Genomic DNA, 24629 nt, shown 5'->3' on the forward strand with positions numbered 1-24629 from the left:
GTTTACATAAATGACCCCAAAAATTCTACCAAGGGACTTCTATAACTCATTAGCACTTTCAGTAATGTAACAGGATACAAGATTAACTCAAAAAAATCAGTAGCCTTCCTTTACACAGATGATAAATGGGCTGAGAAAGAAATCAGAGAAACATCACCCTTTGCAATAGCCACAAATGGCATAAAATATCTCAGAGTAACTCTAACCAAACAAGTGGAAGGCCTGTATGACAAGAACTTTAAATCTTTTAAGAAAGAAATTGAAGAAGACACCAGAAAATGGAGAGCTCTTCCATGCTCCTGGATAGGCAGAATTAACATAGTAAAAATGGCAATCTTACCAAAAGCAATATACAGATTCAATGCAATACCCATCAAATTACAGCAAAATTCTTCACAGATCTTGGAAGAACAGTACTCAATTTCATATGGAAGGGCAAAAATCCTAGGATAGCCAAAACAATCCTGTTCACTAAAGGAACTTCTGGAGGCATCACAATCTCTGACTTTAAACTCTACTACAGAGCCACAGTACTGAAAACAGCCTGGTATTGGCATAAAAACAGGCAGGAGGACCAATGGAACTGAATTGAAGACCCAGCTATTAATCCACACATCTTCGAACTCCTGAGTTTTGACAAAAAAGTAAAGAATATAAAATGGAAAAAAGAAAGCATATTCAACAAGTGGTGCTGGCATAACTGAATATCAACATGTAGAAGAATGAAAATAGACCCATATCTATCATCATGCACAAACTTCACGTCCAAATGGATCAAAGACCTCAACATAAAGCCAACCACACTGAACCTCATAGAAGAGAAAGTGGGAAGTACACTTGAAGGCATTGGCACTGGAGACAACTTCCTAAATATAACCCCAGTAGCGTAGACACTGAGAGAATCAATTACTAAATGGGACCTCCTGAAACTGAAAAGGAGCTATAAAACAAAAGACACAGTCAAGAAGACAAAACGACAGCCTACAGAATGAGAAAAGATCCAACCCCACATCAGACAGAGGTCTGATCTCCAAAATATACAAAGAACTCAAGAAATTGGTCATCAAAAGAACAAATAATCCAGTTAAAAAATGGAGTACAGATGTAAACAGAGAACTCTCAACAAAGGAATCTAACACAGCTGAAAGAAACTTAAGGAAATGCTCAACATCCCTAGCCATCAGAGAAATGCAAGCCAAAACAACTCTGAGATTCTACCTTACACCTGTAAGAATAGCCAAGATCAAAAACACTGATGACAGCTTATGCTGGAGAGGTTGTGTGTTAAAGGGAACACTCCTGCATTGCTAGTGGGAATGCAAGATGGTACAGCTCCTTTTGGATGTCAGTGTGGTGATTTCTCAGAAAATTAGGAAACAACCTTCCTCAAGACCAAGCAATATCACTTTTGGGTATATACCCAATGGATGCTCAATCTTACCGCAAAGACATGTGCTCAACTATGTTCATAGCAGCATTGTTTGTCATAGCAAAAACCTGGAAACAACCTAAATTCCCTTTAACTGAATAATGGATAAGGAAAATATGGCACATTTACACAGTGGAGTACTTCACAACATAAAAAATATGACATCTTGAGATTTGCAGGCAAAAAGATGGATCTAGAAAACATCTGCCGCAGGGCGGAGCTATTCCTGTCACCTTGCTTTCCTAGCCATGACAGACTTATAGCCCTCAGCCCCTAACTGTGAGCCAGAATAAACACTTCCTGTCTTACGTTGCTTTTTGCTGGGTATCTGGTCACAGAAACAAGCAAAATAACCAATACAGTGGGTGTAGCAAGGTGACCGACACCATTATTATCCATGTACCTGGAGCAGTCATGTAGACCGTGCAAGATTTCAACATGTTCTTGTCCAATGAACTTGGTTAAAATCTCAAAGTTTGTCTCTGTACACTGCTTCAGAGGGTCACCTTCCATCAACAAGATAGAACACAGAAATAAAAACATAATTGATGTTCCCTATTCTAGACAAATCTCATATATTATTTATATAGTTTCGAGATACTTTGCCCATTTGCTTAAAATATGTATAGAAATGTGATGTAATATGCAATATAGCAAGCCATGGAGATGAATGGAAACTCTGAGAGTCACATACTCGCGTATTTGCTCAATAAATATGGCAGAGAACTCACTTTGTGCCCGGTGCTTTGCCAGGCACTGGAGTTACTCTGATTTCTACTGCTCATTTCTAATTGGCTGTTTTCCTGCTGTATTTCTTTTCTAGTTTGTTTGTAACCATGTTAGCTGTGGCGGATAGTCTTTGCAGGCAAAGTCTACCAACTCACATGCCAAGGATTTCCACGCCCAGTTCCCAGATCTAGTGAACGTTGTGTTTCTTCCATGATTTCATTCTGTCACGTCACAGATGACCTTAAAAATGGGGTGGGATGATCTTGGAGGTCTAATGCAATCAAGTAAGTCCTTAGAAGTAGAAAAGCTTCTCACATTAGTAGAAGAGGAAGGCAGTGGAAGAAATCATTAGTAAGGACCACACATAGCATTCCCTTCTTGTTCGAACACATAATCGGGAATGCGGTAGTGAGAACGATAGTATTTTATACGAGCTCATTTCAAGATGGTCATAGTGGCATGACTTAAATCCCAGCACTGGTGACACAGAGACAGGTAGATCTCTGTGATTTTGAGGCTAGCCTCATCTACAAAGTGGGTTCCAGGACATCAGGGCTGTTACATTTGTTGAAACCCTGTGTCAACATCCCCACAAAAGAATCCATTTTTAAATAAAAATTGTAAAAGACAATATAACTATCATTTCATAAAAATAACATTCTAAAGAAAAGATTGTTAGCATTTAAAAATTATGTGTGTGTTTTATGAAGGATACTCTTTGCTCCTGTTTTGGTATTTTCTAAGAAAATAGAAAAGTCTGTCAGTGACAGGCTCACCAAGTGGTACACTGTGACTACTGAAGGAATGCTTGCAAATCTTCGTCTTTGGTCAACTGAGGACACTTGAGGCAGCAGTGGAGACATGAATGTTGTCTTTGAATATGAATACTGCCATCATAACTACCGCTTAGGACTTGTAGCCGAGGATTCATAGGTGCAGGTTGTATATCCCGATTCTGATATTTCAGAAAAGCAAATGCAACGTCAATAAACCTATGATTTGTGAAGACAAATCCACCATTTTTAAAGGTTCGCAACACCCAAATCTATTTCTATTTAAACAGTTGCTCACAAATTGCTATTTTCATTTGCTCAGGATTGAATGCATGTAGGTAAGGACTCTCCACACGATTGCAGAGAGATGTAATGTCCTGGGGTACTTGGAGTGAAACATTAATTTCTCTTCTTATTAATCTTTAGTTCTTCATGCTGCTATCATATAACAGAACATAATATAGGTTTGAATATGAGCATATAAAATGATATCTAGTTTGTCTTTAATCCCAGCACTTGGGAGGCAGAGGTAGGCAGATCTCAGTGAGTTCAAGGCCTGCTGGGTCTACCAAGTGAGTTCTAGGATAGCCAGAACCATTACACAGAAAAACCCTGTCTCTCAAAACAAAACAAAACAAAAAGTTGGTATCTAATGAGAGAGTTAAAGACCTACAGGATTCAGAGAAACACCATGGGTAGTTTAAGAAGTATTGAGATTGAAAGTTTGTGGATTTCACTGCATTGTAAGACAAAATCATAAATCACAAAATAACTTCATTTTGAACATGAAACATAAATATTGATGTTTTGGTACATTGTACAAACACCCACTTAATAATGATTGGTCATAAGGACAGCTAATCTATAAGCAAAATATTGTGGGATCTACAGTTGTCATCAAGAGCCTTCCTTCTATGCATACCTAATGGCTCCCTGTGAGGTGTAATGGGAATAAACAAAGACATGCTTAGTGTTTCCACCATCTATGGAACCCTCTGTCACAACACACACACACACACACACACACACACGCACACACACACACACACACACATACACACACAGCTCAGGCAAATGTAAATGTAAATACGCCTACAAAGTGTCCGGAAGGGAAGAGAGTGTCGAGTGTCTTCCATTCTCATTCAAAGGGGGAATAAAATGAGAAGAAGATTGAGTCATCCAAATGCATTGCACCAATGAGAAGGTTGGCTTGACCTGAGTCCTTGGTGATAAACACTGGGCACAGCCATGGGAAGGGTCAGGGAAACTGGGAGGAAGACTGTGGTTGACTTTTTCCATCTTTATTATCAACTACAATAATTTGTTGGCTGTATTTGAAATTCACTAGATCATTATAGTCATTATCTACAATATGGGAAGAAAACATTTACATAATACAACATGAGGTTTTTTTTTTTTTTGCCAGCTAACCAGAGCTCCATGTTCACTGATGACTATCCCCAAATTGTAAAGAAAGCAACTATTAGAGAATCATGAAGTGTTTAAAAATAACTAAGGTGAGTTCTAACTCAGAACAGATTTGGTGAAATCTTTATGCCCTTTGACTCTGTAAAACTGACCTAAAGATTGATGTTCAGAACAATACTCTTATTTTAAAAATGTTTATTTTTATTTTATGTGTATGATTGTTTTGTTGCCATGCATGTAAGTGCAACACATATCTACAGTGCCCTCAGAGGTCAGAATAGGTAACTGTATTCATGGAACTGGAATTACAGACATTTGGGGGCTATAACTTTTGGCTTGGGAACAGAACTGTGGCTCTCATGTTTAAGAACCTTAATGTTTCTCTGAATGTTTGAGTCTCCTCTCCAGCCCCAGCACAGTAGCTATGAGATGACTGTGCCTTACTTTACTAAAGAGTCTAATACCAAAGTTAATTTGCATTCTCAGAAATACATTTTGAAAGCACTGTGAGCAAAAGCATATGACAATAAGCACTTGTATAAACTTTTAGAAAATAAAACAATCCAGGCCGTATAATTTCCCAGGTAGTCCTTTGAGAAAGGATGACACATTTTCATAAACTAAAGCAAAAGCTGGATTTTAATCCAGGGCAATGGGAGGAGACATGGAACATGGAAAACTCAACTTTCATTTCCTCATAGCTAATAATAGTTCAGTTATGGTGAGCACTTTGTATGCGTTTGTTGACTTAATACATTCACCAACACTTAGAAGAACTGTTGTTTCCCTGCCTTCCCTATTTTAGACAGGACTTTTAGACCAGCTGGCCTGGAAAGGTGAAATAATTTGTCCTAGGTCAACAGAGGCCAGAACTCAAAACAAGTTCATCCCAAGACTTTGTATTTTGTCAGTGTTAGGGCCTTTTGTTAAAGAAAAATTTTTCCTTCAGTCTCACGCTTCCCTTGTTATTATATTATAGGTATTATATAATTATTTTCTAAGTGTAGGACCCTTAGGTTTCTCCTAATCATTTGATAATATATTTCAACAACAACAAAACGGAGGGATTTTTTTCCTTGTATATTTAAAATAAAATGCATTTATTAAGTACCTTGATGTGTCAAACACCACATATGCATGGACCATCATACCAGCTTGCAAAGGCAATAGTTGGAGTCTCATTATTTTATAAGGATGTGCTGCTCTGAAAGAAAATGTCCCCCAAAGGTCCACAGGAAATGCCACTATTAGGAGGCCTGGCCTTATTGGGCAGGTGTGGCTTTGTTGGAGGAAGTGCGTCACTAGGGGGATGGGCTTTGAGGTCTCAGATGCTCAAGCCAGCCCTAGTGTGGCTCACTTATTGCTCCTGCTGCCTGCCAATCTGGATGCAGAGCTCTCAGCTCTTTTCCAGCACGATGCCTGCCTGTACACCACCATCCTTCCAGTCATGGAGATAACGGACTAAACCTCTGAACTGTAAGCCACACCAATGAACTCCTTTATAGGAGTTCCGTGGTCATGGTGTCTCTTCACAGCAACAGAAACCCTAACTCCGGCACCGGAGAAGTGTGGTCTCTATGGTTCTAAACTGCCTAGGTTCACGGTGCCCGTCACTGGTGGCTCCTCTCCGCTCCCTGTGCAGTTTCTTTACTTTGCTGATGTTCAACTCCTGGTTGCCCTGAGAACCGCCCTTGGAACGCCTGTAGTTTTGTCCAAGATCGTTTCCCTCGCTTTCACCCAGACTCATGGGTGTAAGGGTCCTCTCTGTGAGGAAGTTGCGACAGTTCTCTCTCTTGCTCTGATTATGGGGTAAAATACCCAGTAATTCACTCATAGCTCTTCTCAGATAATAATACATGCCCCCAATTTAACATTCAAAACTGAATCCTTGCTTTTCCTGAGAGTCATTCTTTCTACGCTCTTGTTTGTTTCATTAAAATGTTAACACAGTCTAAATACCACTCCAGTTAATTAACTTTTTTATCTTCAAAGCATTTTTCAAGTAGGTCACTGAAACTGCCCAAACCTTTTAATCTAAAATTTATTAACAATATATCTGATTCTAAGATGAGATACTGATACCAAAATTGTACACAAACATACACATTTCCTAAGACATGATCTTCCACTGGCAAATGGAAAGGTGTTTCATGTTATCCATTCAGGAAATATGTATTAGATGATGTACAGTGAGATCCCAAAGCACACACTCTGGAATGAATGGGATGGAAAAGACAAGAATACGAAGTTCTGGGTGAAGAAGGGAAGCAAGGGAAATTCTCACATACTTTCATTGGAAATAAAATGTTTTACACCACACCTAATTGCTTCACAAATGAACACCTATTATTTTCTTTGTCTACTAAATATAATCTACTTGGAGAAACAAAAACCTTGCTAGTTTATGTCCACTATGCATATAGTCGATGAAGACACTGCCATTCAAGTATCATGCACTTTGATAATAATCAACCCATATTCTCTCTCAATCCTCCCCTTGGCTATCTTGCTAGTCCTTTTCCTCTCCCTTTCCCTAAGTAGAACTTCTTCCACTTTAGTACACACACACACACACACACACACACAGAGAGAGAGAGAGAGAGAGAGAGAGAGAGAGAGAGAGAGAGAGACAGAGAGACACAGAGAGAGACAGAGAGATAGAGACAGAGAGAGACTCTATACATGAGAGGAAGTATATGATACTTTTCTGAGTCTATTTTGCTTATCACAGAGATAATTGCCCATCTACATTTTTGTAGCATTATTTACAATAGCAAAATAAAGATTCATTGAGTGTCAACAGTCAAGTGGATAAAGAAAATAGATGTATATACACACATGTGCACAGAGTTTTATTCAGTCATAAAGAAGAATGAAATTATGTTGTTTGTAAGAAAATGGATGGATGTGTGCATCGTGAGAATAAGAGCTGTACTAGAGAAATATTATTTCTCTGTCTCATTTAGGCATTCTTGTCTCCCATACAAGCATAGAGAGTGAGCCATATTCCTACACACAGTGATTCATGTAGTCACCAGCATTTACTCTGGGTTATTAAAGTCATTAAGAATCTTTGAGGAGGGCTGGAGATATGGCTCAGAGGTTAAGAGCACTGACTCTTCTTCCAGAGGTTCTGAGTTCAATTCCCAGCAACCACATGATGGCTCACAGCCATCTGTAATGAGATCTGGTGCCCTCTTCTGGCCTACAGGGACACATACAAATAGAATGCTGTATACATAATTAATAAATAAATCTTTTTTAAAAAAAAGAATCTTTGAGGAGAAACCTGATCTGGCTTCTTTTTCTGTCATTTCACTCAAGACTTCTGGCTGCTAGGGCTATCTTGCAACGACAGAAAAATCAGAAAGCCAGAACTCAAGTTTTACGATATTGGAGGTAAAAAGTAGTTTACTGCTATTTTTAAATTAAAAAAAATATAAAAAAATTAATTTCTTTGAGAGACATGATTGCTAGGTCAAGCCCTGAGGGTACGTGGCTTCATAACTACAGCTGTGGACACGAGAACTCTGCACCACTGAAAAGCAGCAGCTACCTCTTCCTGAATGCAGAGTAAAATGCGCACCGTGACCCCAGCTGCTATGAGGGGGCAGCCAGTCACAGCTACCCCAGGTGACTTTGCAGATGACAGCTGACATGAACTAGAGCTTAAGAGGTCATACCCTGGGGGCTTCCAACATACCCATGATGGAGATATTGTATTCCAACATACCCATGATGGAGATATTGTATTCCAACATACCCATGATGGAGATATTGTATTCCAACATACCCATGATGGAGACATTGTATTCCAACATACCCATGATGGAGACATTGTATTCCAACATACCCATGATGGAGATATTGTATTCCAACATACCCATGATGGAGACATTGTATTCCAACATACCCATGACGGAGACATTGTATTCCAACATACCCATGACGGAGACATCGTATTCTATCAGCAGCGTTGCTTCTTGTCCACACTGTTTAAGAATACTCATGACCTCAGCATGGGTGCTTCCAAGAAGCCGAATTCCATCCACACTGAGCAACCTGTCTCCAGGCTTGATGGTGCCCTCTCTAGAGAGAAAATAAAGGAGCGGTCTTGAGTAATTCTGCATAATGGGGCCCAGCTTTAATAGCCTCTTAGCCAGCACCATGCTTCCACGCGCATGCTTGCCGCCATCCATCCCATTTGCATTCTTTTCAGCATCAAGAATGACAGCGAGAGTGTAAAGAGGCAACCCGGAACAGAAAATTGCTGTAATACAAAAACCAGTAATGAGAAAATAACCACACAGTAGCAAATAACCTGGTCACCCACAGTTAACTCGTGGAGGACAGAAGTGCGAGAGGCACTTTTTCCCGCTTGTAGGCTTTCACCTGAAGTCTAAAATTGATTTATTGGAGCCCGGGAAATAACATTCACCTATTTCCCCCCAAAGTCAGGTTGAACAGAGAAGCCTTCTAATTTCAGCCCATTTATTAGCTGTGAACCCAAGTGGAATAGGGAGTGTGGGTGAGAATTTCTAGTCTATACATTTCCCTACTGAGTTATGAAGCTATTTAGCGGTTATTATGCCAATCTGGCCTCACCTGCCTTAGATGAGGCCGGCCAATAATAGTCTCCCTGCTGTGAACACGGAGACTCAAGGCACCAGGAGATGACGATAAGACATTAGTGACACCACGGGGGCGGGGTCAAAGACGCCTCTGCTGGGGGGAAGGGCATGAGATGAGAACGCCAAAAAGCAGCCTGACAAATGTGGGACCCAGGGAGGATTGTCTCCAAAACAAACATCGTCCATCTAGATGATTCTAAAGCTTCACATTCCATGCTCAGGTTTCTTTGGATCCTAATTTCACTTGACAGTAATCTGCAGTTTGCTCCTGACATCCCTGCCAACCCTAAGAGTGAAGATTAATAAGAAATGTGTATACGATTATTTTCTTTAGACAGAGCAGTCCCCAAGAGAAGCGTGGGAAAGGAAAAAGGTGAAACTCTCTGATGTTTGTATTTTGTTCTGTCCTCGGCAAAGGCAAAGAGATGCTAGCTGCTGGCACAGCCGAGAATCCAATAGCTCTTCATGTTCTTATTTTACAGGAAGATTATCTGCCTTAGACATGAGCTCACAGCATGAGCTCTGGAGGACCATCACCCCTGAATATGTGCCCTAGTTCTTTCTAAAGCCTGTCTTAGCCATCCTGGGCCGTGGTTTGATCAACAGGGGGAAAATAAGAACGCTTCATTTATAGGGCAATTGTAAGGCGCATGTAGTGTACTTTCTGGAATGTCGAAATAAATAGTATTTATTATGGTAACTTATTTCCCAAACATTTAAAAACCTGTCTTGATTCTAAATGGGTAGACAGAAGCAGTTAGTGATCTACTTCCCACCCTTCAGCAGTATCTATGGAAGAAGTTGTGTTCCCCCGTTACTCTTGAGTTCACTTTTGCCATCAGGAAACAACACAGACACAAGCATCTCCGGACACCCAGATTGTGAGTTTACTTGGGACCCAGCAAGGCTCATGAGAAAACATCCACAAGCACTTTGTCTTAATATACTCAAATTCTCAAGGAAGGGAAATCTCTAGAGGTTGATAAAACTTTCATCTGAGTAAATGTCACTTCTCAGTGATGGATCCGGTCACCACCATGAGGTGACGCCACAGCACCCGCCCGGCTTCCCATGGAACATGGTAGTGCAGAAGGACATAGGCCAACTCTCTGTCTTGAAAGAGCCCATTTCTTTCCGTAAGTGCTTCTGGTGAGTCTGGCCACCCAACACACCCTTTGCTAAAAGCAAGCAACCCTGAAAGGTTGCCGGTGTTGTCTGTGCCTATGATGGAGGAATTGAGCTCAGAACTGCGGACTTGCCAGAGAGAAAGCATAGTCAAGGAAGGAGGAGGAGACAACACCTTCCTTTCTCTGCTCCCCCAGCTCAAGCCTCGCAGCTTCCACATTCTCACATAAACACTCGACATCCAGCTGTTACAATTGGTCATTTTCTCTTTCCGAGTCCCCAACTGTATGCAGTCTGTTCTGGACAAGAATGAAGGAAGATGGAATTTACCTGTCAGCAGGCCCGCCAGGACGGACACAGGTTATCACAACCGGACGAGACTTATTTCTGTCATCATGAGCTCCCCCTAGGGCAAAGGAAAAGAAGAAAAGGAAAGAGGAGGGCATGTTTAAATACTCTCATTGTTGCCTTTATAAAGAATTACTTACAAAACGCCAGCGGAGATGTAGCAGTGTACTTGCGGATATATGGAGGAGAGGAGGATGTGCAACATGCTCTCTGGCATGGAAAACCCCTAAAGGGCTTATTCAGTTTAGGCAGAATGGTTTTGAAGACACTACCTCTCCATCTCTCAGTACGCATCAACAAATAATCAGAATGATAGAAGACATTTGGCAGCTGGAAATGGTATGGGGCTTACTAATTGAAACTACTGGTCCAATGAGGACATCCCCCAGTCATAATCAATGCTCAGGTACGCACACCTTATGCTTAGCATCATGGGATAAAGTACAGATGAAGAACAAGTCTCCAACCATATATAAAAGAAACTCAAGAAAAGTGCCAAGTGGTTAACAAAAAGAAAGAAAGAAAGGAGAGTGTGGTGATACACATTTATGATTCCAGCACTTGGGAAGCGGAGGCAGGAGGAATCCCCATGAGTATGAAGTCAGCCTGGTCAATGGGCCATGTAGTGCATTCTAAGCTTGCCTGGGTAATAGAATATGATCCTGTCTAGATCAAAACAAAGTGGCTCAAATGGCCACTATCAAAAACATAGCGTTCAAAATATAGGGGGAAGACTTTGCAGGGCTTGTTGCACTGAATGCAAATGGGAATTCAAATATTTTGCATAAGATAAATTTCTCTAGGAGTTGTAGAACTATCACATAGAGCTTTAGGTGGAAATTCCCATAACCCATAGGAAATTTTTCTTTTGATCCAAGACCAGTTTGCACAACTTCCTCTATCTGTGCTCCCCAGGATGTGCCTGTGCCCCCAGTGATGAACCAACACTAGGTCTGAGGCAGCCACTCCACATCTGGACAGGACAGAGTTCACAATCTTTTTCCTAGTAGTCAGCTGACACCTTTCAAGTCATACATTGGTCCTTGTTATATAGCCTGGAATACACACACACAAACACACACACACACACACACACACACACACACACAAACACACACCTCCTCTTTAATGAGTGTGTTGTATAACAGACTGTTATTTCCCAATCTTGGCATAGGGGAGGTAAATGAAATAAATCCAGCCCAAGAGAAAAGTACCATTTGCTTTTGCAGGGTATTCTGCAAAGGTTCATTTGCTCTTCTATGATAGAACTGATTAGAAAAGAGGGTAGGCTGAAGCCAGAGGGAAACCTTCCCGTGATTTTCTCTGATCCAAATTTTAAAACAAAACCACTGAATGCATGTTAATTAATTTGTGAACTTCTTGGTGGGTGACATCTTATCATCACTGAAATAATGCCCTAAATACGGCACTTAGGTGCTAGGAGTTTGCGCTTGCAAAGGAAAAGCGGTCGCTCAGACCAGCCATGTTCACTGGTTATAATGATTAGCATTAGTGGCGATGCTTGTAAAAAACGTTAGAATCTGGGCTGGAGTTGGAGCTCATGGTACAGGAGCTTAGCATGTATGAGACTCCAGGTTCAATATTTAGCCCTAGAAAACAAAGCCAACGCCACTCTCACAGTAGAGACCACATGTGAATGTCATGCATGTGTTAGAATGGGCAGAACCCTTTACAACTGTCAACACGGGAAGGGCTAAGCTTTCTTGTCCAGGGTAATAAGCAGGTTTGGTGATAATGACGCTCTCTAGAAATAGATTCTGTTCTTTAAACTGTTTTTAACGTTTTAAATTGTTTTAGTTTGTACATGTCTGTGGAGATGGGAGGATAACTTGCAGGAGTCAGTTCTTTCTAAAATGTGGGTTCCTGGGATCCAACTCAGGTCATCGGGCTTGTTGGCAAGCACCATTACTACTAGCTGAGCCATCTTGCTGACACAGATAATGTTCTTTGGTTCCAGGAAGGAACTCTCTAAAGTTCACACGTTTTGCTCTACAGGACGAATATCTATTCTTGGAAACCAATATTTTTTTCATTAGAAAGTCTTACACTCATCTGCTAACATAGTTCAAAGTTCCACCAGAAGAGGGGAAGAATAAACTCTCCAGCACTGAATGGACATGTTCTGTCTGCATGTTCATCCTGATTTATCTGGTATTCCCACTGAACCAAATTTAGCTGAAATTGCAGCTATGTCAAAACCGTCAGATGGGCTAACATTTGCCTACCATAGTGCCTCACTCTGATCAGCCAGTGACCCTTAGTGGCTGGGTTGTCATTGGGTTCTCATTGAACAGAGAAACTTTCTAGAGATGGACCTCAAAATGATTTTAGAAATGCAAAATTATGTAAAACTGCAGACTTTTATGTTTAACCAGTGTATCAAGGAAATTCCTCAAGTCTGCACAAATGTGGCAGCCATCGGCTAAGCCTGGTTCACTACTATGAAGACTTTATTTTTTCAGAATAGTTCCTATAATCATACAAATTCAATGAAAGAACACTCAGTTCATGGTTCACTCATTCCTGCCCGAAGGAAGTGTTACCCGAGTATCAGCAAGTGTTTCAGCCTCTAGAGATCTCCTTGTGTGTGCACACACATACACGTGTGAAATTCCTGAAATCTGTTTGGAGGATATTTTGGTAATATTACATTTGGAATTCAGTTGCATCTGTTCACTTTCTTTTGTGATGATGAATTGTTATTGGCTCAGGTCTTTCATTAGCAATTAGATTCGCTATCGATGAATCTTATAGTAACAGTGATGAATATGAATGGCAGCAGCAATCTTGGCTGCAGTTGTTTGATAATTAGAAATTTTGGAATGTGTTTCAAATGCATTTCCCTTATGGTTTTAAGGAAAAGAAGATTTTCATACACCGCCCTTTAGCCTAAATACCTTGTAGGGAGAGTTTTTTACAATATTTGTCTAATTATTTTATAAGAAATTAAAAAATGGTGGTGGTTAATAACCTGGCCTTGGAACCTACTGAGACTCTTAAAGATACAGTTTGGCCAGAAAAGTTTTATAACCAGAACACTGTCGAAACCACCAAGCCAAACCTAGTTTTGCTCACTTAGTGGAAACTGTCAACTTGTGTTTCAAGTTCATTGACCTTAATTCCTTGAGGTAGGGTCTTTGTCTTAAGTTCTTTGTCTTAAGTGGCATACAGAACTTATTGTCTTTCTGGCAAGTGGATGTATGCTTACTAAATATTTCATTGAGTAATTGGTTTGCTGAACGACTAGACCTTATTAGAATTATCCATTCAGAGCTCAGCTATAAAGAAAAGCTTGTCCAAGTGAACAGAACTGTTTTAGTGTTTGGTGCACATATAATTACTAAGATGCATGCTAATATTGGTTAGTCTTTTATCAATCATGTGGGCAGAAGTCTTACTCTTGTAAAGTGCATTGTTATAGGTCATAATAGCAACAGAAAAATTCCCTCCAAATTTGTAGTGTTAAAATTTCCTGATGCACACATAATTATTGACTCTCATTATCACACTATAGTTTAAGAGCTGATAATATTGCAATAGTCTTTCAGGGGTAAAGTCACTAATAAGAAAAACAGAGCCATAAAAACTTAGAGTCATAGTTCAGAATGAATAGAGTCACTTGAACTCTTCAGTATCAATGCCATTTCATAATGAGACCAAGTGAGCCCACACAGAAGGGTGCCCCAAGGGTTAGATTATCATTGGTCCATTTTTAGAAAGCTGCAAGAATAAAGTGCAGTTCAAAAGAAAGTAATATAAACAAAGTTGCTTAATTCCTAAGTATCGAATCAATCTATTCCTATCAATATTTTTTATTTGGTAATAAAGACCAGATCCAAGGACAAAGAAACATTAGAAAGTGCAAAGTCAGTATGGTCCCGGGGAACTGACCAGGCCCACTAAGAGTAGCTACTTGCACTGTATTACTGAGCTAAGAACAAAATTGAATTGGGAATCTGTTTGATTCTTTTTCATAGTCTTCTTTGCTTGATGATCATTTTACCCTATGGAAAGATCAGATTTTAAGGATGCCTTCTGGTCTCTCACCGAGAAATTCTCCAGGAACATCTGAAGGCCCACAGTTGCAAATCATCACCTACCTCGTATTACAAAACCAAAAGTGTTGCCTTCTTTGTGCAAAGTGACCTCCACCGTCCGGAACATAACACTCGATCCTTGCACAGCTGCATACAGGAATGAGATGGGAAAGCATAAGTTTAAGGTTGTAATAACATTTCTATTATAACTTTTCAGTGTGATACAATAGGCTTGCAAGTTCTGCTGCAAATAATTTACTTTGAAAACAAGTAATAAATAGTACCAATAAAGTCTGAGAAAAAAATAATCGTAATGACATACAGAGACTATGAGTAGTTACCTATATAAATGACCTATATTTTTCCAAGTAGAAACAAAGTCATAGCTAGATTCTTTCCTATCCTAGATAGGGGGTGATAATTATGTTGCGTAAACTCTACAGAGCGCGCAAGGCAATCTCCAACAAATAGAAACATTTTCCTTTGTGAAATACAAAAGTAATATGATTATTGCAAAGCTTATGAAATAATTTCTGCATTCATTTCTAGTTATGAAGCTGGAAGATGAAGAAAACTCATTCTTCTCAGCTTACAATCAGATTGCCGATGCAAATAGATCTTCTGACACATAGACAGCTGTTCGGCAAACATGCCAGCGGCCCAGATGAAACATGGAAAGCCAAAGAAACCCTAAGCACATTCAAAACGTGACGGGCAAGAAAACAAAGATAGGCTTCAATCTGCCTATTATCGCCATGTTCTGTGGTTTGCCTTTTATTGCTCTCATTTCACAAAATGAAATTGTACTGCCAAGATGCAGTCTCTAACTACATTATACCACACACGCGAGGATCCGGCATGTAAGGTAGAGTCAATAAAATATTCTGAGAAACTGCTTTTGGGGAATAGTGAGTGATTCTGATTGTATAATAAACCATTGCTACATAAAAAAATTCACAAATTAGTATTTTAACGTGATGAGTGCTGGAATGATTTTGTTGGTGGACAAAGAAAAACTTGTGTGCTATACAGAAGTAGATGGTTTCCAATCCTTTAAAAAAACTGTACAGGGGAAGCTGGGAGTGGTGGAGCAAGCTCGTAACCACAGCTCTTGGGAGGCTGAGGCAGGAGAATTACAAGTTCAAGCCTAGCCTGGGCTAGAGCAATTTAAAGGATAGTCTTGGTGTGAGATCCGATATCAAAAAACATATAATGTCTACAGCCATAGTTATTATCAACAACACATTTTATACTGTTACGAGATCTTAACATGTTTCTTACATAAAGCTATCAATACAAAAAGCGTGGCTTAGGATGCTTGAGTTACAACGGGCTGGCTCTACTATGGCGTGGAATATATTCAGATATGCTTTGCTTTCCCTCTCTGTGAGATATTCAGCAGAGGATACGAGCTACTTGGCATTTAGTTTATAGAATAAGCCTGTGCTAATAAGTTTGTGTTTACCAATAAACGAGGCTAATTTAAGGGGCAAGAGGCCATTTCCAGTGGATCAGGCTGAGACGTTTGGTTGGTTAGGGTTATGCAAAGGATTGCAATGTCACAACAGTTTCACCTCTAGACGGATGGGTTTTGCAAGACTTAGCTCCATCCAAACTCAAGAAGCAGCTTCATATAGACAATTGTAAAGAACCATTAGAAATTACGCTCTTCTCACCATCTGTACAACAAGCTAGTGGTTTAAATTAAACACTAATTGTATTTATTTTTAACGGTCAGAAATGCTAAACCCTAAAGGTTTAGCATCTAAAGGGGTGCTGTAGGAACAATGGCAAAAGTTAGACATTTAAACTCACAGAATTAGACTGGTACCCAAAGTTGATCTGCCGACTACCAGGCCGGGGCAGAGAGTACAGGAAAAAAATGGATATGCTGACAAACAGCATACATGCACAGTTGAACAAATGTTTTGCTACATGGCTGATTAATTGAATGCCATTGCCTGGCTTTTCAGGGAATTTCAGTTTAATCAACTAGGGACAGTACATACAAACAAATGAAAGAATTGAGGGATAGTTTTAATTAAGTGAAGAACAAAACTGACTTTGAACTAAATGATTTCTTATCTCCATGACCCAACAAGCCACTTGAAGAAACTAGTTTTGAATATAATATTTTCATTTTATTGGTGTGAGGAAGGCAAAGACACGCTGAGAAATACCTGACGAGCATCTACTGTGTGCCCAGAACTCAGAAAAGCGGTTCGCAAATATTATCTTATTTAATCGTTACATCATCTTTCAATTACACACAACCAAATTCCAGCTCTGGGCCACCTGTGCGTGTCGGCTGGATGTCTGTCCTGGGAATGTTAAGTACTGGAATTTTAATTTTGTTTTAGCTTTCTACAGCTGACCACAAAATTCTTATAGTCAAATCTCGTCTGTATGAAGACTCTGGGATTACCCGCAGCTTCAGAACATCCACATACTACCTTACATCATATACAATGACAGCTGCTATTGTTGGCAACATCTTAATACAATTAACAAAACACATTGGATCTTTATAGCTTTTATTCACACTATTAGCCCTAGCTGATTTTGTTTTCCCACCCAGTGTCAGAACCCTGGTGTTGACCATGTAAATGTCACTCATTATTCCGCAGAGATGTAATGAGGAGGCTTGGCCAAAGGGTTAGAGGGCTAGGTGAGGTCTCCTTAGTATTTTATTTGGACTGTGGCTCTGTGTTTCTGTTTGTGAATGTGCGTGTGTTTCCGGAAAGCTGTTTTATTATGGCAGATAAGATTGCACCAAGTCAAACGCTCCATCTCTCTTCCATCCTCATTGCCACTGCAGAAGACCAGGAGTTGAGCTGTCTTCCACTTGTCCTTGTGCCTCGTTTGCCTCTGAGGCAAGGGGATGCAAGCAGAGGCTGGGAATGTGTTCAAGTGGGTGGGGCCGCCTTCTCACCCTCTGCCATTGGGAGAACTCTCTAGAGTAGTGCTCCTATTTACAGACGCGACCCCAGAATGCACTGCATGGAGGAAATCTTCAAATGCCCCTCCGACTTCACCACGCCCACCAGGAGGAGCACAGGGTGAGGACAGAGGCCACACCGTGACCTGCCTTCATCCGTCTATTTGAGTGAAGAAAGGATTCCTTCTGTCGGACAGCTGGGCTCACTCAGCTGGTGATTTAACAGGAACCAAAAGGGCCTGACAGATTTCTCTTTTTAATTATTAAACAGGGAGAGTCTGTAGCTTCAAGGTTTAAACAGAAACACCATTTAAGTAAATAGATTGTCCCCAAATCACATTCTTTCTCATTATTTAAGCTGATGATAAAATGCTAACTGTCAAACCGAAAATGGCCAAGAATTACTTAGCATTTCAAAATTCCACTGGGGCTATGTGAACAGAGTGTGGACGCATTTCTGGGTCAATGTTTAATGCATAAATACAGAGGATACACTTTGCTCATAATCTCCCCAAGTAGGTCTGCAAGCAGTAGAAAATTCTCAGTTAAAATGAAGTATGGAGCACAGGTCAACCTATACTTCATTTCCATACAGAAACCGAATCTTAGGAAAGACAAGTGGATTGCCCATGGTCAGAATTTAAGTTTGTTTTAATCTCTAACGTGACAGACATACACACCCAGCTTTCCCTGAGCCCTTGAGTAGGCTGAGACTCAGACAGCTGTGCTCTGGTGTGTGGTTCTTGGTGTTGGAGGGACAGAGAGAAACTAGCTTGGCTGGGCCTCAGCTAGCTGCGATGGCCTGGTTAGTCTCAGTGCTCCGAGCTAAGTACAGGAGAGGCTTGTTAATGCCTTCAACCTTTCTGAACTCCCAGGTCTTATCAATTTTCCAAATGCAAGAAAAATAGATGAGATTATCCTTGGAGGATAGGCCTCTTCCAACCGAATTCTATCATGAAAAATACTTTGGTGTTTAAAAGCGTATTTTCTTTTTTTTTTCTGTCAGTTTTATTGCACGGGGAAGACAAATCTATTTCAGTAGCAAGCCTCAGCAGATTTATATCCTAAACATGTTGGGTACCAACCTTCTCTGTAACTCTGTAGATGCTGTATAGGCCAAGGATATCTCCTGTCTTGGGAAACAGTAACAGCGTTGCCCATAGGTTAGAGCATCTGTTTGGACCTATTTCCCATTTAGTTTCTAAGATAATAACTTGAAACATGCTGGTCTGACGATATGGTTTTTAAGAAGCCCTTAAAGATTATTCAATACCCACATATTCCATGGGGCCTCATCATTTGATTCCTGTTGCCTCACTGGCTGCTTTCTATCCGGGACATCTTTGCCTTTCATTTCTGCTCTGACAATCCCATCCTGTCCAGCCTGAGGCCACTGTAAGCTCTTCTCCCTCGCTGGACCTCTGCTCAGGGTGGTCCTCCTCCTAATCGGTTTGCACCATCCCTTCCCATTCTCCCCGAGCCTTAGCTCTGAATCATTCATGACACTGGACAAAGCCCCACTCTGGGCCTGACCCTATAAACCAGATGGAATTCCTTTAGGAAGAGAAGGTGTTTTACTGATACACACACTCAATGGAAGGCAAATGTATAAATGAGAGACACATCTCTATAGAGTTGGTTTTCTTAACCTCAGGTGATGCTTTGAGATAACGATTTAAAGGCAAACTGACTTTCATCAAGTTAAAGAAACCACTGTGCCCACATGATGATGATAATGGCTAATATTTGCCAAGTGTGTAGCAACGGTCTAAGCATGTGATCTCACTGCTGAATTCCTACAGCGTACACCCAGCAGTGGCTGTAGCCAGTTACAGGTGGGCATCTCATGGCTTAGAGAACTTAACGTAGCCTGGCTGGTTTCACCTGGTCCCTGAGTCTCAAATACCGTTTGTATTACCCTCAATCTCAATTTAAAATGAAATCACTTGCCCACATTGCTGGCCTCTTCCTTGCTATTTCTGTGTACTTGACAAATGCATCTCAAATGTCGTATTCCATCTTTCCAACACCAGTTCTCCCTGCAATCCTGCCCAGCTCTGTTAATGGCAACTATATCATTTTAGTTGCTCAGGCTCACAACCTCAGGATGACCCCAAATCTATTTTTGCACAGCCTGCCTCACGTTCATTAGGAAGCCCTGTAGGCCCCTTATTCAAAGCACACAGAATCCATTTCCCATTCTCCTCACCACCACTTCTCATGGATCTTGGCAGTCTTCTCCCAACACTTCTCTCTCCCTTTGTCTCCAGTGGCCATTGCTTCTGTCTAAGCCCAGCCACGGGGAGGCCGCTGCAACTGTGAGCTCCTAAGTCCTCCCAGTGACCCATGAGGTCACTCCACCTTGCATTCCTGACCTTGTCTCTTAATTCTCTTCCTGTTCATTCCACTCTTGCCACACTGGCCTGCTCCATGTTTCTAGAACAACCACTGGCATTGTCGTGCCTTTTGTTCTTATCGCCCACCATTTCTTCTCCCTAGAGCCTTCCTTTCAGAAATTCATATGGCTGTTCTCCTCACCGCCTTCAAGTTCTGGACCTTGTCACCTTTTCAATTATTGTTCCCAACTTCCCTATGTAACACGGTAGTCTGTTCCCAATCCTTCCACACCCCCAATTACTTCTGATTTATTTTTTTCGTATTTTCCCTGTCCCTCAGGATACAGAATGGTTATCAGGGCTTTTGCCAAATACTGTCTCATCCTTGTAGAGAGTAATCTCCACTGATATCGTCATGTTCTTAGAGTGCACTCATGGCCGAGGCACAGCAAATACTTGTCAACTCATTGCTAAACATGGATTATCACCAACTACTCATAATAATCTAAGTTCTCGCTGGTAGGGAAGAGCAAAGAGCTGGCTAGGGCCATATCCCTGGTGACAGCTCATCAAAGGAGATGGGAAAGCAGAACAGCATAGCTTCAACGCAAGGGCATAACCAGCAGAAGCCATACTTCAAGAGAGTGAGACAGACAGGCTGGGTTCAGATACTTTTCAGCCTTCTAACCTGAGAAAGTCTTGTCTTGCACCTTCAAAGATGGAAAAGAACAGACGCCTGTCTTGTAGTTTTGATTAGTCTATCTATTACTTATGAAAAACTCGTAGAGTGTCAGGCCATGTTCTAAGTGCTTTACTGATGCTAACAGCCACTTCGTGTGGCAAGCAATGATCTCCATTTCGCAGATGGGGAAACTGAGACATAACACTCAAGCAACCTTCTCAAGGACAGGTAGCAGGTGAAGCTGGATTTAATAAGTTCTCAAAGTCTGTCTGCTGCACTTACTATCGTTTTCATCATTTAATAATAATTAGATATGATATTCTCTTTCATGTTTTCTCATGAACTTATGCACCGAAGAGTTGATAGAAAGCATGTAACATGCTTTTCCTAGATCTAAGCACAGTATTTGGATAATATGTAAGGTAAGGGTTTAAATTATGTTAACTGTTTATTAAATAAAGTAACTTAAATGGCAACAATATCCACAGATCACTTTTCTAGAACGTGGCTCCTAGATGATTTCATTGCCAACTGTGCGTTCTTAGTGCTTTCTAAGGAGACACGTAGTCTCCCATTTCAAGTTACTCTGAAATAGGACACAACTGCTCTCTGTCCGCTGTAGTGACATTGACGGGAAAGAAAAAAAAGAGAAGCCAGCAGAGGTAGGAAGCTGTGGCCGGCAGTCCTCCCTCCAGGGTCGTCTTCACTTACTGACTGGTGGCAGCTCATACTCGACCTCCAGGACCACTCTCTCCCCCACATTTTTCAGCAAGCTGATGATCTCGTCGTGGCGGAATTTGGCCAGGTTGATCCCATTCACCGCTTTGATGTAGTCACCCACATCCAGCTGGTCACTTCTGCAAAACAATGTAGTCACTACGGTGGACACATTTTCCCCACAGGACAGTCTTCTATGTTTTTACTTTCCCTCATCTAGCTTAACAGGGCAAGATAACAAATACCCAGCTTCCTCTGACCAGAACCTCAAAGGAGTGTGACTGAGCGTGGGTGGGATGTGGTTGAGCTAGCCTGCTCACCCTGCCTGTTACACCCTGCCACACAGTGGTGCCCACCGTATTGTCTTTGCCCTGTCTCCGATTGTTCCTCAAACGTTTAACCTCTTTTATTTTTAAAACATCATAAAGCAAAACAAAATTTGAAAACATTAGTTGTTTGGCCCCCAGCATTGCTTCTTTAGGGATCCACCATGATCCTAGAAACTTCAAACCTTTTCTTCTTCTTCCCTCTCATTTTTGTCACCTGGCCTTTGGACATTTCAGAGCTTTTAATGTCTTGGTTGGGGGTGGGACCAGACTCAGAGTCAAGGAAATAGCATATTTTGTTTCTTAGTGTTTGCTTTTCAAAAAAATAAAAGTTGTCTCCGTGATCATGACTGATAAAAAGAATATCGCGGAGTGATGTGTGATTCCCCTCTGTATGCTGTGAATACCATTGCTTAATAAAGAAACTGGCTTGGCCTGATAGGGTAGAGTAGAGCTAGGTGGGAAAACTAAACTGAATGCTGGGAGAGAGAAGGCAGAGTCAAGGAGAAGACATGTAGCCCGACGGGAGACAGATGCCAGAACTTGGTAAGCCACAGCCTTGTGGCGATACACAGATTAATGGAGATGGGTTAGTTTAGGATAGAAGAGTAAGCCAGAAATATGTGTAAGCTATTGGCCAAACAGTAGTGCAAATAATGTGGTTTCTGTGTGATTATTTTGGTTCTGGGCAGCCGGGAACAAACAAGCAGCTCCTACAACAGAAGAGGAAGAAATTCCAGAGCAAGATGTGACTCTCCGAATCATTCCCATCATCCCTTGTGGCCCCAGAACCCCCAATGCTCTGGGCTTTACCTACTAGACAGACTTCCAAACCAAGAGCAGGCAATGAGACCACTGGCCGGGAGTCAAAGTATCTATCGCTGGACACAAAGACAAGACGAGCTTCCTGCTCAGTGTTTCCTCTAGGAAACGTCTTATGTCCTGGTGAGAAAGCAAAGTCTCCTGCCTGGAAAAGTAAATACTCTGACTAGAAACTGGAGTTGTGCCTCCCTCCCTTGCTCCATCACCAGCTTACATCTTACGGGTCATCTGCTCCACACTTAGGAGATCTGAATGTCACTTTTCCTCTGCGGCCCATTTGCTCTCCAGAGGCACAGTCAGACCTTAAGCAATCCTGTCAAAATTAAACCTGCGAGATCTGGGCTGCTCCTGAGGGGACACATAAGTCCCCAGTGGCTTCAGCACAGCCACTGGCAGAGCTGGGGAGCCTTTTCCGAAGCATGCCTGCTGTGCTTCTGTGGGGAGGCGCTGCCTGGCAGACAGCAGCCGTCCTTTCTCTATCAGTGACCTTTACTGATGAACTCTAATGTTTTGAGTTAATTATACCCTTGTATGGTTTTCTCTGTTTCCCTACGAAGCAGTTACCTGGCAGCAATTCCTCCTTGCCGCAAGTTGGACACTCTCGGTTTGCCATCTTTGTCGATTCCTCCTGATACCGTCAAGCCGAGGGTGGTGCCTTCCTTCTTCATCAGCTCCACCACGGTGGAGCCCTTGAATTCCTCTGTAAAAGACACACATTCAGCCCGTTAAATGAGAGAAGAACCAGGGATGCCAGCTGCATGGTTACATGACTCCACTCCCTGCATTTCCCCTACGTTTTCATTTATGAGAAAAGACCTGGTCATTGCAGTGGCTCATGATGTTGGGTGTGCAGATGGCACCGCGAAATGCCTTCCAGGAGAGGTGATTAGCCCAGCACCAGTGGGCTAGTCCACTCTGGTTTCACATACATAGTCTCAATCCTCTAGTACCAAAGACTGTATTCTCCTGTGGTTTCTACCATTCACTAGAGACTTGTTTTCTATTCTTATAATTCAAAGTACAGCACAGGGTTGTCTGCTAGAAGGAACAGAATTTTAAATAATCACACAAATGCATAGGACATGGCGACCAGCTCACTGTTCCCCAGACTTCTCAGGTGAGAAAGCCAACTGCCTGAAGAGTATTCAATACAGGCTCAAGAAATATTAACAACACTATTTCGTCTTTAAAAACCCAAGGCCCTGGGATAGTAGGGATGGAGGAAGGACAGATATGAGAGCAAGAAAAGAGATATCTTGATTGAGGGAGCCATTATGGGGTTAGCAAGAAGCCTGGCCCTAGAAAAATCCCTAGAAATTCACAAGGACAACCCCAGCTAAGACCCTAAGCAAAAGAGGAGAGGGTGCCTGAACTGGCCTTGCCCTGTAGTCAGACTGATGGTTATCTTAAATATCACCATAGAAGCTTCATCCAACAACAGATGGAAACAGAGGCAGAGAACCACATTGAAGCACTGGACTGAGCTCCCAAGGTCCAGTAAAGAGTGGAAGGAGTGAGGATATGAGCAAGGAGGTCAAGACCATGAGGGGTTCACCCACTGAGCTATAATGGAAGCTCACCAACTGCAACTGGATTGGGAGTGAACGAGCATGGGATCAAGCTGGTACCTCTGAATGTGGTTGACAGTTGTATGGCTGGGGCAGACTGAGGGGCCACTGACAGCGACACTGGGATTTGTCTCTACTGCATGTACTGGCTTTTTGGGATCCTATTCTCTTTGAATATATACCTTGCTCAACCTAGATGTAGTAGGGAGGGCCTTGGACTTGCCAAAGGGTTCCTTGTCCTCTCTTAGAATTGGAGGGGGAAGGGGTAGGAGGGTGTGTGGAGGGAGTGGGAGAAGGGAAGGAGTGTGGGAATTTGGATTGGTATTTTTTAATGTAATAATAATAATAATAATAATAATAATAATAATAAGAAGAAGAAGAAGAAGAAGAAGAAGAAGAAATAAATATAAACTCAAGGACCATGGCTCAGGTGACAGTTTCTATCATTTCATGAAGAATATGTCACCATACAGGAAGGCAATATTGGTTGGTCTACTGGATTTTGGGATCATCGCTATAAAACTTTACTATTGAGGGAACACAATTTTTTTTTGAGGGAACACAATTTTTAAAGCTCACGGATTTTACAGGAATAATATCTATATACTAATCAGGAACTCAAATCTTTTGATTTTAGCCAAGGTAGAAGGTAGGATAACTTTAGAAATGTACTTCTTTTTGGATGGGATGTATTGTATGAGTGAAGAATCTATTTTCAA

At 41.4% G+C, this 24629-nt stretch overlaps 1 protein-coding gene across 14 annotated transcripts in view; it reads right to left on the minus strand.

Annotated features, from left to right (window-relative positions):
• Positions 1–24629, minus strand: part of Grip1 (glutamate receptor interacting protein 1) — a 625790-nt gene that overhangs the window by 128411 nt on the left and 472750 nt on the right. For all 14 annotated transcript variants that reach the window (XM_075954111.1, XM_075954113.1, XM_075954108.1 and 11 more), the window contains 5 exons: positions 22907–23042; positions 21189–21334; positions 14585–14668; positions 10446–10521; positions 8303–8448 (listed from right to left, as the gene is read on the minus strand). In XM_075954111.1, the coding sequence (XP_075810226.1) occupies positions 8303–8448; positions 10446–10521; positions 14585–14668; positions 21189–21334; positions 22907–23042 (588 nt within the window). The remainder of the gene's footprint in view (positions 1–8302; positions 8449–10445; positions 10522–14584; positions 14669–21188; positions 21335–22906; positions 23043–24629) is intronic.

This window comes from Microtus pennsylvanicus, chromosome 20, assembly GCF_037038515.1.
Source record: "Microtus pennsylvanicus isolate mMicPen1 chromosome 20, mMicPen1.hap1, whole genome shotgun sequence".
Classification (NCBI taxonomy): Eukaryota; Metazoa; Chordata; class Mammalia; order Rodentia; family Cricetidae; genus Microtus; species Microtus pennsylvanicus.